The sequence below is a fragment of the Perca fluviatilis genome, chromosome 24 (genome assembly GCF_010015445.1).
Source record: "Perca fluviatilis chromosome 24, GENO_Pfluv_1.0, whole genome shotgun sequence".
Taxonomy (NCBI): Eukaryota; Metazoa; Chordata; class Actinopteri; order Perciformes; family Percidae; genus Perca; species Perca fluviatilis.
Window position 1 is genome coordinate 21,549,236 of NC_053135.1, and position 12,917 is coordinate 21,562,152.

The 12,917-nt window shown below is 42.8% G+C and overlaps 1 protein-coding gene and 1 long non-coding RNA gene across 2 annotated transcripts in view; both read right to left on the reverse strand.

Moving 5' to 3' along the window:
• LOC120554014 overlaps positions 1–7,786 on the reverse strand; it is a 256,741-nt gene extending 248,955 nt beyond the window's left edge. Inside the window, exons 1-2 of the mRNA XM_039792562.1 lie at positions 7,703–7,786; positions 129–329 (exon numbers count right to left, since the gene is read on the reverse strand). Of these exons, the coding sequence (XP_039648496.1) occupies positions 129–205 (77 nt within the window). The 5' untranslated portion in view covers positions 206–329; positions 7,703–7,786. The remainder of the gene's footprint in view (positions 1–128; positions 330–7,702) is intronic.
• A 610-nt stretch (positions 7,787–8,396) lies between these two features.
• LOC120554670 lies at positions 8,397–9,805 on the reverse strand. Its single transcript, XR_005638549.1, has 3 exons — positions 9,597–9,805; positions 9,009–9,475; positions 8,397–8,899 (listed from the first exon to the last, which is right to left on the reverse strand). It is a non-coding gene; the product is annotated as an uncharacterized LOC120554670 (long non-coding RNA).
• Between the last annotated feature and the right edge of the window lie 3,112 nt (positions 9,806–12,917).

The window sequence follows — 12,917 nt, forward strand, 5'->3', positions numbered from 1 at the left end:
CAGTGGGCTGGAAACACAGAGACCCTCTACAAGAAAACCACACACCCAATGAGACAACACTACTTCTAGTTTGTGGGAGGTTTCAGGGTTAGGGTTAGGAGGGTTAGGGAGGTTTCAGAACAACTCACCTCTGTCTTCGGCTCTTTATTTCAATATGTTCCTCCCTTTCCTTCTGTCTTGGCCTCTTCCTTCTCCTCTCCACCATTTTAATTGGCCTGTCCCTTACAGGTCACCTCCTTTTTTAAAGTAGTGGTGTCTCCATGGACCGGACACTCTTCATAGACATACAGCTGTTTTCAGGTTCAGCAGGGTCTGGTCTCTGATGGGTCCTGTTAGAAAGAGAGGAAGACCACTTTTTAATCTCCAGAACCAGAAGCTGCTGGAGAAACTAGAAGCTATCAGGCAGAAAATAAAGTCTGAAGCTCTTCACTGAATGATTTCTGCTCTCTGCTCATCCTGCTCTGTCATTCATTCTCTTTCTGGGAGAACAGGAACATTGGAAAGACTCCAGGACTAATGTCATCTTTCTGTCCTCTAATGGAGACAAGACTCCAGGACTAATGTCATCTTTCTGTCCTCTAATAGAGACAAGACTCCAGGACTAATGTCATCTTTCTGTCCTCTAATGGAGACAAGACTCCAGGACTAATGTCATCTTTCTGTCTTCTAATGAAGACAAGACTCCATTATGACAATCAATCTCACCTTTCTGTCCTGTGCATCCTCCTCCACTCATCACTACAACAGTAACAGAGGCATTTAGGTCACTGCATTTTATTCTGAAAGGTTCCAGAGGAAACAGTAGAGTCCTGTTGTGTCTGACTTTACTCTGGTGGAGACAACCGTTTGTCTTCTGACAGCAGGAGAAAGGAAATAACTAGAGGCCATCTTATGATGGATCACACCGGCCAAATCAAGCCAGGGGCTTAAACTTGGCCTTTCCTTACTTCTTACCCTCCTACATCCTCCCCTCTTGCTCTGATCCCACCCATCTTAGGCTGGTTACACACTGCCTGCATGGCGTGAGCGTGGCATTTCTGTTCCGTGGATTTTTTTGATGTATTTACACACCAGAAAGGTGTCTGACGCAGCGCTGCTGCTGTTACTGCTGCTGTTACTGCTGCTGCTGTTTCTGCTGCTGTTTCTGCTGCTGCTGTTACTGCTACTGCTGCTGCTGCTGTTACTGCTGCTGTTACTGCTGCTGCTGTTACTGCTGCTGCTGTTTCTGCTGCTGTTTCTGCTGCTGCTGTTACTGCTACTGCTGCTGCTGCTGTTGTTACTGCTGCTGTTACTGCTGCTGTTACTGTTGCTGCTGTTACTGCTGCTGCTGTTACTGCTGCTGTTACTGTTACTACTGCTGTTACTGTTACTACTGCTGTTACTGTTACTACTGCTGTTACTGCTGCTGTTACTGCTGCTGTTACTGTTGCTGCTGCTGTTATTGCTGCTGTTACTGCTGCTGCTGTTACGTTGCTGCTGTTACTGTTCGCTGTTACTGTTACTACTGCTGTTACTGACTAGCGCCTGCTGTTGCTGCTGTTACTGCTGCTGTTACTACTGCTGCTGTTACTGCTGCTGTTACTGCTGCTGCATTGTTGCTGTTGCTGTTACTGCTGCTGTTACTGCTGCTGTTGCTGCTGCTGTTGCTGCTGCTGTTACTGCTACTGCTGCTGCTGCTGTTACTGCTGCTGTTACTGCTGCTGCTGTTACTGCTGCTGCTGTTTGCTACTGCTGTTACTGCTGTTGTTACTGCTGCTGCTGTTACTGCTGTTACTGTTACTGCTGCTGTTACTGTTACTACTGCTACTACTGTTACTGCTGCTGTTACTGCTGCTGTTACTACTGCTGCTGCTACTGCTGCTGCTGCTGTTACTGCTGCTGTTACTGCTGCTGCTGTTACTGCTGCTGCTGTTACTGCTGCTGTTACTGTTACTACTGCTGTTACTGTTACTACTGCTGTTACTGCTGCTGTTACTGCTGCTGTTACTACTGCTGCTGTTACTGTTACTGCGTACGTTGCTGTTACTGCTGCTGTTATTACTGCTGATTACTGCTGCTGTTACTGCTGTTACTGTTGTTGCTGTTACTGCTGCTGCTGTTACTGCTGCTACTGCTGCTGTTACTGCTGCTGCTGTTACTGCTGCTGTTGCTGCTGCTGTTACTGCTGCTGTTGCTGCTGCTGTTACTGCTGTTGTTACTGCTGCTGTTACTGCTGTTACTGCTGCTGTTACTGCTGTTACTGCTGCTGTTACTGCTGCTGTTACTGCTGCTGTTACGCTGTTACTGCTGCTGTTACTGCTGCTGTTACTGCTGTTACTGCTGCTGCTAGCCTTGTCTGGACACATGGATGCTTCCCATTGATAAAATGAAATACCATGTTAAACATAAATATATTCTGATCTGATTACAGCAAAGACAATGTCAGCAGTACTGACGGCAAAATAGACTCCAGAATATTTCCTTCTGTATTGACAGGTGACATATTAGAACATTTTTTTTATAACATTTATATCTAAACCTCGAGACTTTCAAACATCAACATGTAATGTATTAATATGTATTTGTGTCAAAATGACATAAACATCTTTTCCTGTTCTATTTTGCCTGGAAACGTGTGAAAAATAGGCGTCGGTTCTATTTCTAGCATGCACGCGTTACCCTGGGAGCCGAAATATAAACCGACACGCCACGCAGCTGACACACTCACGCGAGCATCCAGTGTGTAACCAGCCTTAGACCTCAGTCTTCAGTTAGATCTCAACTACACAGCTGTAAAGGTTTCTGACTGCAGCCTCACGGTTGGGACAGACAGATGTATAAACACCTGGCAAAGTATTTAAAACCTCCTCTGTAGTAGTTCATGTTACAACACGGAGATTTATCTTCAACACAAGAGTCCTCCACACTTTCTCAGGAAATAAGAAGTGAAGTAGAAACATTATATTTAACATTACAGAGCCAGAAACTAACCCTGAAGAGACCAAAGACAGACTCAATAAAATCTGTAAACATGTTTTAATGTGTGAATATGTTTGGTGGAGCTCTGCTTCTAGTTCCTGATGATGTCACCAGAGGGCGCCATGACATTACTCACCATCTCAGAGATGCTGTTTCTGAATGGAGATCAGAGGCCCGTTCCAGAAAGCAGGTTTAGTGATAACTCTGAGTTTGTTAACCCGGAGATGAGGGAAACTCTGGGTTTTCCGTTCCAGAAAGAGAGGTAACTTAACCTCAGTCAGTTACTATGGTAACTTAACCTCGGAGTCAGTTACTATGGTAACTTAACCTCTGAGTCAGTTACTATGGTAACCGAGTCTGTGAACCTAACCTGGTCGGGAGCAGGTTTTCTTCAAGAAACCTCGAGTTTCTCTCATTCTCCTCCCTCTCAGAGAGAGGGGAAACTCATTTCCTCATTCATTCATTCAGTCTGTATCAGGCGCATTTTAATGCAGTTTTATCTGCATGAATAAAAAAAAACGTATTGGTTTATGTTAGGCAGACTAAAATGTTTTTTTTCTAAAACATGTCATGTCCTTTTGTCGACGATTCCGTTGATGAAAAAGCCGTATTAATTCACAGAGAGTTTACGTCGGGAGATGATATTGAGTCCCGACTATAGATGTTTTTTCATTTCCACATAACCGATTTGAGAGGTAGCCTATTTTTTATCACAGTCTATTAGATATGTAGATAGGCCTACCTTATCCTTCCACTAGTTCAACATCGTGGACAGGCTTTAACATCCCAGCACATTCTTTGTGTCGCATTACGTTTTCTTTATAACAGCAGCGGATCATACTGTAATAGTAAAGCCACTGTATGTGTATCTGTATGTATTGGTGTGTATATGGATCATACTGTAATAGTAAAGCCACTGTATGTGTATCTGTGTGTACTGGTGTATATATGGATCATACTGTAATAGTAAAGCTACTGTATGCAGAGCCGTCAGAAAAGTGTGATCGCTCTAAAACGTTTTTAAACGTGTTCCCTGGACACAAACCAGTGAGAGCCATTAAAAAGAAATACATGATTATACATTATAGTTCTATAAATGATCATGGTGCTGCAGCCTCAGAATGGGAATAGTATAGTTTACTTTTTCGCCCGCAGGATTGCACCTGAATAAAATTATAGGTGTAGCCTACAATTCCAGTTTTCACCAGTAGCCTAATATTATAAGTTAACTGTGATTAAATATGAAATTAATACACTGTTAATGCCTACGCATTGACTCGAGCAGCAATTTTCTCCCACACCAATTCTCTCTCTTTTGCAGCAGCAGCCGCTGTCTTGCTCTTTTAACGAAATACATGTTCAAACCACAGACAGGAGGTTCAAACTCGCTGTTTGTGCGCATGAGTATTTCCGCCGACCCGTTTGTTTGTGGTTGTTACCATGGTGAATCGTAGAATCATGGCTCCATTCATACTGCCTGATGTGCACGCGCGTAACCCTGAGTGAACATACTCCGAGTTGAATGAACCAACTCATATCAGCTGTTCTGGAACCGAAAACTCAGAGTTTCCATCTCAGGGTAAATCAACTCAGACATCAGGGTTAGACTCAGAGTTTGTTAAACCTCCTTCCTGGAACGGACCCCAGTTCAACAAGTGCCATGACAATATGAACACAGTTTTCATACAACAATAAACAGGAACACAGACTAAGTTTACATGCAGCCAATAACCCGTTCAAAACCGGAATATTAGCAATAACCCGGTCGCGCACGGCCATGTAAACACCGGCAAAAACCCGAATATGCTCATATTCGGGTTTTTAAAAACCCGAATATGCTACCTGGGTTACCCCTTTTCTAACCCGAAAGTTTGGTCATGTAAACACGTATCGGCATATCCCCATCAAAAGGTGAAAACCATGAATATAATGTCTTTTGTTGACGGCAGAAAGTACCGAGATAGTGAGATTTATAAGAAGGTGACCGAAAAGTTATTGCGTCTTAAGGTTGTCCGTAGGCTACGTCCAGACGCTAACCGTGCGTCGCCGTTAAGTCGGGATATTGCCATTTGATTACAAATTCCATGTAGGAGTAACTCTCTCTGCTGACGCATGTAAACGGGTTATTCCGAATGTTTCAGAAACCCGAATAGTGACCTTAACCCGACCATAACCCGAAAATTGACAACTTGTAAATGTAGTCAATGTCACATGAATAATTATAAAAATAATGGTCACAACTTTCGAGAATAACTAATAACTGAACAGCAATATGCACCTGTTATATTTTAATGCAAGCTGATAACAAGGTGAATCCACTGCTGAGTGACAGAAAAGGCTCCAGAATTAATAAATCCTGGTTGTTAGCCTGGTCAGGAGCAGGGGCCTGTTTCACAAAAGCAGAATATATAAATCCAGGATAACTGATAAAGCGAGGCTTGACCTAGTCTAATCTGTGCATCCTGGCTTGGTGCGTTTCACGAAGGCCAAGCCAGGCTGAGGAGGAGCGACTAGGTTGAGCCAGGCTGAAGTAATTCAGATAGATGCGCGTCCACGGCTTTCCTCAAAAGACCGCGAGGTCGATCACAGATTTACTGATACCAAAATGGAGAATACGCGTTGTACATACGTTATACAGAGTGAGCAGCAGCTTCTTGTGGAAGTATGATGACGTGAAACACATTATTTGTATAAAAAGAAAAGAAACACAGCCGCTGTAATGAAACAGCGAGAGAAAGCGAGGCAGACGATCACGGACCGACTGAATGCTTAATTGTAGCCTAAATATACATTAACTGACCACGGCTCTGAACTGAAACCGTCATAATCATTCCATTCAAGGATTAGGCTACTAATCATTTGCACACATTAACAGTTGTACTCTTTGCCTTAAAAGTAAGCAGAAGATAATGTTACTCAGGAAATTTACCATGAAGATCAATTTTCTTCAACGCCAGAATATGATGCGTAAATATCACTCTGTTCCTCCCTCTCTCTCTCATGGGCTAAAATATAAGTTTCCTAAGTCATTAACTTCCACTGCTCGCTTTTAATGCAAAGTGTACAACTGTTCGTTTTTGCAAATGACAGTGACTCATTGAATGGTTTCAGTTAAGAGCAGTATTTCATAAATGTATATTTTTAGGCTATCATTCAGTCGGTCCGCTATTATCTGCCACGCTTTTTCTCGCGTTTCATTTTTTTATTTTTTATAGTTTCCGAGTTTCCTTCTCTACATATTATATGCCTTGCTCCCTGTATATATGGACATAGAAAATAAAGAGACTGAAGAAATTGGACTCTAGAAGCTATGAAGATAATTAAGTGATAAATTCCATGCACACTGTAAACATGAATGGAACAGAGTGATATTCATCAGTTATTTCCCCCCAAATATAAGGTCAAAAACCATTGAGGTGTCCTCTCCCTGTTATTACATCAATGTACAGTAGCCTACATCACCAGATAGGTACTGGTCCAGTGAACTAAGACTATCATTTAGGAGGATTGTACAATTAGGATATGTTCTTAAATTGTACAATCCTCCCAAATTATATTCCCAGTTTACTGGACAACATAAATTGTGTGCTAAGAATGCCAAATACAATTCACATGAAAGTGGAACAAACATGATCCTTATTGTTAAAGAATTTAAAAAAAATGAATCAACTAAAATGATTCAAGGTGCATTGGTCAACTATAGAAATGTACAGCATTGTATGTATTGCCCTTAGTAACAGACTTCATTTAAAACACATTTGAAATGTTATCAGCCTTTTCGAATTATCTCAACAACTGCCATAATATATTCATCAAACTTCTAACAACAATATGAACAGCACTCTTCATACAGCAATATAACAGTAACAATGACTGTCACATGAATAATTATAAATAAAAAAAGAATGGTCACAACTTTAAATAATAACTAAAGTACTTAAATAAACAGCAAAATGCACCTGTTGTATTTTAATCCAGGCTGATAATAACAATAGGGTAAAACCAGTGCTGGGTGATCAGAAAAGGCTCCAGGATTAAATAAATCCTGACTGTTAGCCTGGTCAGGAGCAGGCTAGCTGTACAGAATAAATCTCCATGGTGATTTATGTGCCTCCGCTTTCGTGAAACCGAATCAAGGCTTAATTCATCCAGGATAACTGGGAAATCCCGGCTTAATCCCTTATCTTGGTTTTGTGAAACAGGCCCCAGGCTAGCTCTTAGCCTAGCTGCTAGCCTGGTCAGGAGCAGGCTAGCTGTTAGCCTGGTCAGTAGCAGGGTAGCTCAGAATAAATCTCCATGGTAACTTAGGTGCCTCTGCTTTTGTCTAAATTCATCCAGGATAACTAATCAAGGCCTCTAAGAAGGCCACAGTTCAGGACAACAAGGAACACAGATCTTAAAGACAATGTTCATACAGTGGCTAAACTGTGTATTTAAGTTCTTATTAGCTGCATGTAGTTTGGGAATGTTACATGACCTTTATTAGTAAAGCAAAGTAAACATGCCCAAAATGAGCCAAGCTGTGTCTATTGTCTGCTGGACCTTGTGGTGGGGAAAGGCCTCGACTGAAGAAAGTATTTCCCTCCCTGAGGATCTTTGTGAAGACGCCCGATTTAATTAATCATAAGTCCAGCTGTGTTGGTTTCTCTGCAGCTTTCTGCTCTTAAACTAAACTAACCACAGCTGGAGTTCACCAGTCAAACATTACAGACATTATATAAACGTTACAGACGAGTTAAATTACCTTCAGCTGGAGCTCCACACGGAGAGAAAAAACTGTGTCACAGACTCTGGAAAGTGAAAGTAAACTTTAAACAGGAAACAAGAGGAGACGCCCAGAGAGGCGGAGCATTACCACATCTAGAAAATAATAAATGTGGTTCAGTGGTTACATATCTCCCTCTGGTGGACATCAGCAGGAACTACAAGCAGAGCTCCACCAAACACCAAAATTGAATGTTTGTAGTTTGTAATACTATATTCCTTTATTCTAATCATTTACATTGTATGCAATTATATTATTTTAATGAATTACTTTAAAATACTCAATGAATGAATGTTTCAGAAACTATTTTTATTTATTTATATATTATAAACAATCAATAATCAATTTTTTGAGAAAAAAGTCATAATATTTAGTGAATGAAAAGTTGGAACATTTTAGAACAAAGAACATCTTAGTTAGAGGAACTTCAAGTCAAATGTCCACACACACACACACACACACACACACACACACACACACACACACACACACACACACACAGAGACACACACACACACACACACACACACAGAGACACACACACACACACACACACACACAGAAGCAGTGAGGTCAGCGTTGTCTCCCAGGAAGAGCAGCTCCAGACTCTGATCAACAACAGTAGCTTCACGCTAAAGTCTCCTTATGATCTAACTTCCAAACATTAACAGTCCTGAACCTTAGCTTGTTGAACGAGCCCCCAGACAAACATTCAGCACCGCTAACATCAGTTTGGAGGCTAGATAGAGGATTAGCTGCAGCACATGAAACAAGACTTTCCTCCCCTAAAAACTGCCCCACAAGTTGGTTTGTTCCAGCAGCATTGGGACCTATATTTAGGTTTCAGTTTTTTAACTTTAGGGAACAAACGGAGCTACGTCACGTTCTGCATCGTGTGGTAACCTTCAGGAAGTGAAGTCACGTCTGATCTTAACTAGAGATGCCCCAATCACACTTTTAGCCGCCCTGATACCGATTGTCTTCATAACTCCATAACTCTATTGTCTTCTGTTGTATCAGGTGGATCAAAACTTTACCAATCATGTCCACGTCATGCTCCCAGACGCTCTGTCCTTCGTCTTGGACTCTTAGAGTCACTTCTGGTGTGTTTATAGGCAGGAGGATCTCAAACGTTGGCTGGTAGTTTGGTCCAAACTCCAGCTCAAAATCTGCTTTCTGAGAAACCAAAGAGTCAGCATCTGCAGAGAATCTAAAGTGAACTAAAGGATGAAAAGGTGTCAGCATGTTACAGCACTAACAAAGACTTTTATTTTGAAATCCACACCTTTGGCTGTATTTTAACGGCCTGAGGACAGTGGACAGTGTAACTCTGATCTCTGATGAAGTCTACATGTGGAAGGAACCTGGATGTTCCTAGATTGGTGATATTGGGCACTCACCTAAAGACACATCAGAACATTTGGAGACACACAGCTGGTCCACTCTGGTCTGATGGAGAATGATTGTAGTGCAGCAGTGTTACTAGTCTGACTACTACTAACTAGCAGCTCTATTAAACTCATCTCTTACCATCTCTGATGTCACAGTGTGGAAGGTGGAGCTGACAGACAGCAGCCTCCTCTGAACACTTGATGTCCTACAGCGGCCCTGCAGCCATCCTGACAGCTGATTGGAGGAGGCTCTCTCTCGTCCCATTGGACAGTGTTGTACAGCAGCTCCGCCTCCTGAGTCCTAACAAACACCAGTCCAGTCAAAGCACACTGGAACACACCTGGACCAGGACACCTGAACCTGTGGGGACACAGAAGGGCCAATCACAAAGCAGCTCTCCCTCTGTGGGTCCAATCATGTGTTGAGATAAAGCGTGCAGACTTTGTGTTGTTCTTCATCTGGTACGTCCAGTTTTCTTCACCTTTCAGTCTTCCTTTCTGCTCGGTCCCAAGCTGCCATCTATCTGAGCGTCCAGCAGACACATCTCTGATTCTTCAGCTGACTGATCACCTGTCCTAACCTCAAACTAAAAACTGTCTGGCAGAAACTCACCCAGACTCTAAAAGAAGTCAGAGCCACAGATTTAATCTGCCCAGTAAACACAAACACACTAAATCCATCCAGCTGTTGTCGTAGTAACAAGTCATAAAAACTAGAAATGTGATCGCTGCATTGCTTAAAAACAAAGTTGTGGACCAAAGTGAGTTTGTGGACAAGAGAGTAAAGCAGTAGCTGCAGTGAAGTGAAGAGGAAGAAGTGAAAGGAGATGAAATGATAGTTACACACACACACAGAGACACACACACACACACACACAGACACACACACACACACAGAGACACACACACAGAGACACACAGACACACACACACACACAGACACATACATACAGTTACTGCTGTTGTTACTGCTGCTGTTACTGCTGTGCTGTTACTGCTGCTGCTGCTGTTACTGCTGCTGTTACTGCTGCTGTTGTTACTGTTACTGCTGCTATTACTGCTGCTGCTGCTGCTTCTGCTGCTGCTGCTGCTGCTGCTGTTACTGCTGCTGTTACTGCTGCTGCTGCTGCTGCTACTGTTACTGCTGCTGCTGCTGTTACTGCTGCTGTTACTGCTGCTGTTGTTACTGTTACTGCTGCTGTTACTGCTGCTGTTACTGCTGCTGCTGTTACTGCTGCTGCTGCTGCTGTTGCTGCTGCTGCTGTTGCTGCTGCTGCTGTTACTGCTGCTGCTGTTACTGCTGCTGTTGCGTTGTTGCTGCTGCTGCTGTTACTGCTGCTGCTGTTACTGCTGCTGCTGCTGCTGTTGCTGCTGCTGCTGTTGCTGCTGCTGCTGTTACTGCTGCTGCTGTTACTGCTGCTGCTGTTGCTGCTGTTGCTGCTGCTGCTGCTGCTGTTACTGCTGCTGCTGTTGCTGCTGCTGCTGTTGCTGCTGCTGCTGTTACTGTTGCTGCTGTTACTGCTGCTGCTGTTACGCTGCTGCTGCTGTTACTGCTGCTGCTGCTGCTGCTGTTACTGCTGCTGCTGCTGTTACTGCTGCTGCTGCTGCTGTTACTGCTGCTGTTACTGCTGCTGCTGTTACTGCTGTTACTGCTGCTGTTACTGCTGCTGCTACTGTTATTGCTGCTGCTGCTGCTACTGCTACTGTTACTGCTGCTGTTACTGCTACTGTTACTGCTACTGTTACTGCTACTGTTACTGCTGCTGTTACTGCTACTGTTACTGCTGCTGTTACTGCTACTGTTACTGCTACTGTTACTGCTGCTGCTTCTGCTGCTGCTAGCCTTGTACACATGGATGGTTCCCATTGATCAAATGAAATACCATGTTAAACAGAAATATATTCTGATCTGATTACAGTAAAGAAAACGGAGGCACGATTGATGCCAAAATAGACTCCAGAATATTTTCTTCTGGATTGACAGCTTTTTTTTTAAATGACATTTATATCAAAACCTCGAGATTTTCATCATCAAACCCTCTGAAGAGATTAATCTGAGGATTAATGTCACTGTCACACAACATGAACAACACACACTACACACTGACACACACAATACACACACTACACACAACATGGACAACACACGCTACACACGCTACACACTACACACTGACACACACAATACACACACTACACACAACATGGACAACACACACTATACACACTACACACTACACAAAATACACAATATACACACTACACACTACACACTACATACAACATGGACAATACACACTATACACACTACACACAACATGGACAAGACACACTACACACTGTTAGAATCTGGTTCACACACAAACAGACACACACACACACACACACACACACACACACGCACACACACACACACAGCCGGTGTGTAACCGGACTAAAAATGATTCACACACATCAACCTCTCCTTCTCTCTCTCCTTCTCCTTCACTTCATCCCTCTCTTCTCTCTGTTGACAGTAACATTACCTCTCTGTCCCTCTCTCCTTCTCCCTCACTTCATCCCTCTCTTCTCAAGGAGTTCAAACGTATTCATCTTTTTATGATTTGGTTACCTGTATGAAGTCTTTCCAGACTCAGTCAGCAGCTCAGGTGTGAAAGGGTCCTGAAATTGAAAAAAAAAAAAAAAAAAAAAGAAGTGATTAGCAACAGGTCAGGATGCTCACTGCTTTACTTTCTACTCTACGTGCACTCTTTCCTCTTCATTCATCACTTCACCATACGGCAGAATGACTAAATAATTGTTATTATTCGGTAAAATGATCGTGCACAAGTGAAGCCTGCAGGACTCTGTTTATGAAGGTAAATATGGTGCAAAACGTGAGAGCTTGTAGAATACAATGTGAGAACTTGCATAACAAAAAATGTGAACTTGTATGTTAAAATGTGCACTTGTAAAATTAAAATTTGCACTTGTAAAACTAAAATTTGCACTTGTAACGAGAGCTTGTAAAAAAAATCTTAACTTGTAAATTGAAATTTGCACTTGTAGAAAAAATATTCACAAATGTGTAGATTGATATTTGCATGAACACCAATGACAGCTGCAAACTTGTAATGCAAACATACATTTGTGAATTTTTTTTTACTCAGGTTCATTTTCCATCACAACCACAACTCTCGAATCTGTCACTGTATGCGCTCTCTCGCATCACAAAGAGGCGAATCTGCGCCTAGACTTTTGCAACACTTGTTGCGATACATTTGGTACAAAGCTAATTTGTACCTGTGGACTACGGCTGTGGAGCTCTGAACCAACAGAACGGGGAAAGCAGGGTTTCTATCGCCAGATGAGGGACAACTCTGTCCGGCTTATTTAGCATGGTAGCTTGGTGGAATAGCAAGCTAGCGTTAGCTAACTAACCAACCAGCCAGCTTCTATATAAATACCTTTTAATTATCTTAACACTTTTTAACAGTCAAACTGAAACACTGGCGGTGAGCTCCAGGTCCTGCAGCCGCAGACGGACCATCACCAGTGGGGATCGGCCAGCGTAGCAACATCGCTATTATTGCCAGAAAGCTTTGCTGCCGACCTCGACCTGCAGTCGGAGCTCCAGCGGGACACGGAGAGCCCCGCACCCGGTAGCAGCAGCACATCCCCCCCTGGAGCTCACCGCCAGTGTTGGTGGAATAGCAAGCTAGCGTTAGCTAACTAACCAGCTTCTAAATAAATACCTTTTAGTTATCTGAACACTTTAACAGTCAAACTGAAAAACTGGCGTTGTGGTTGTGATGGAAAATGAA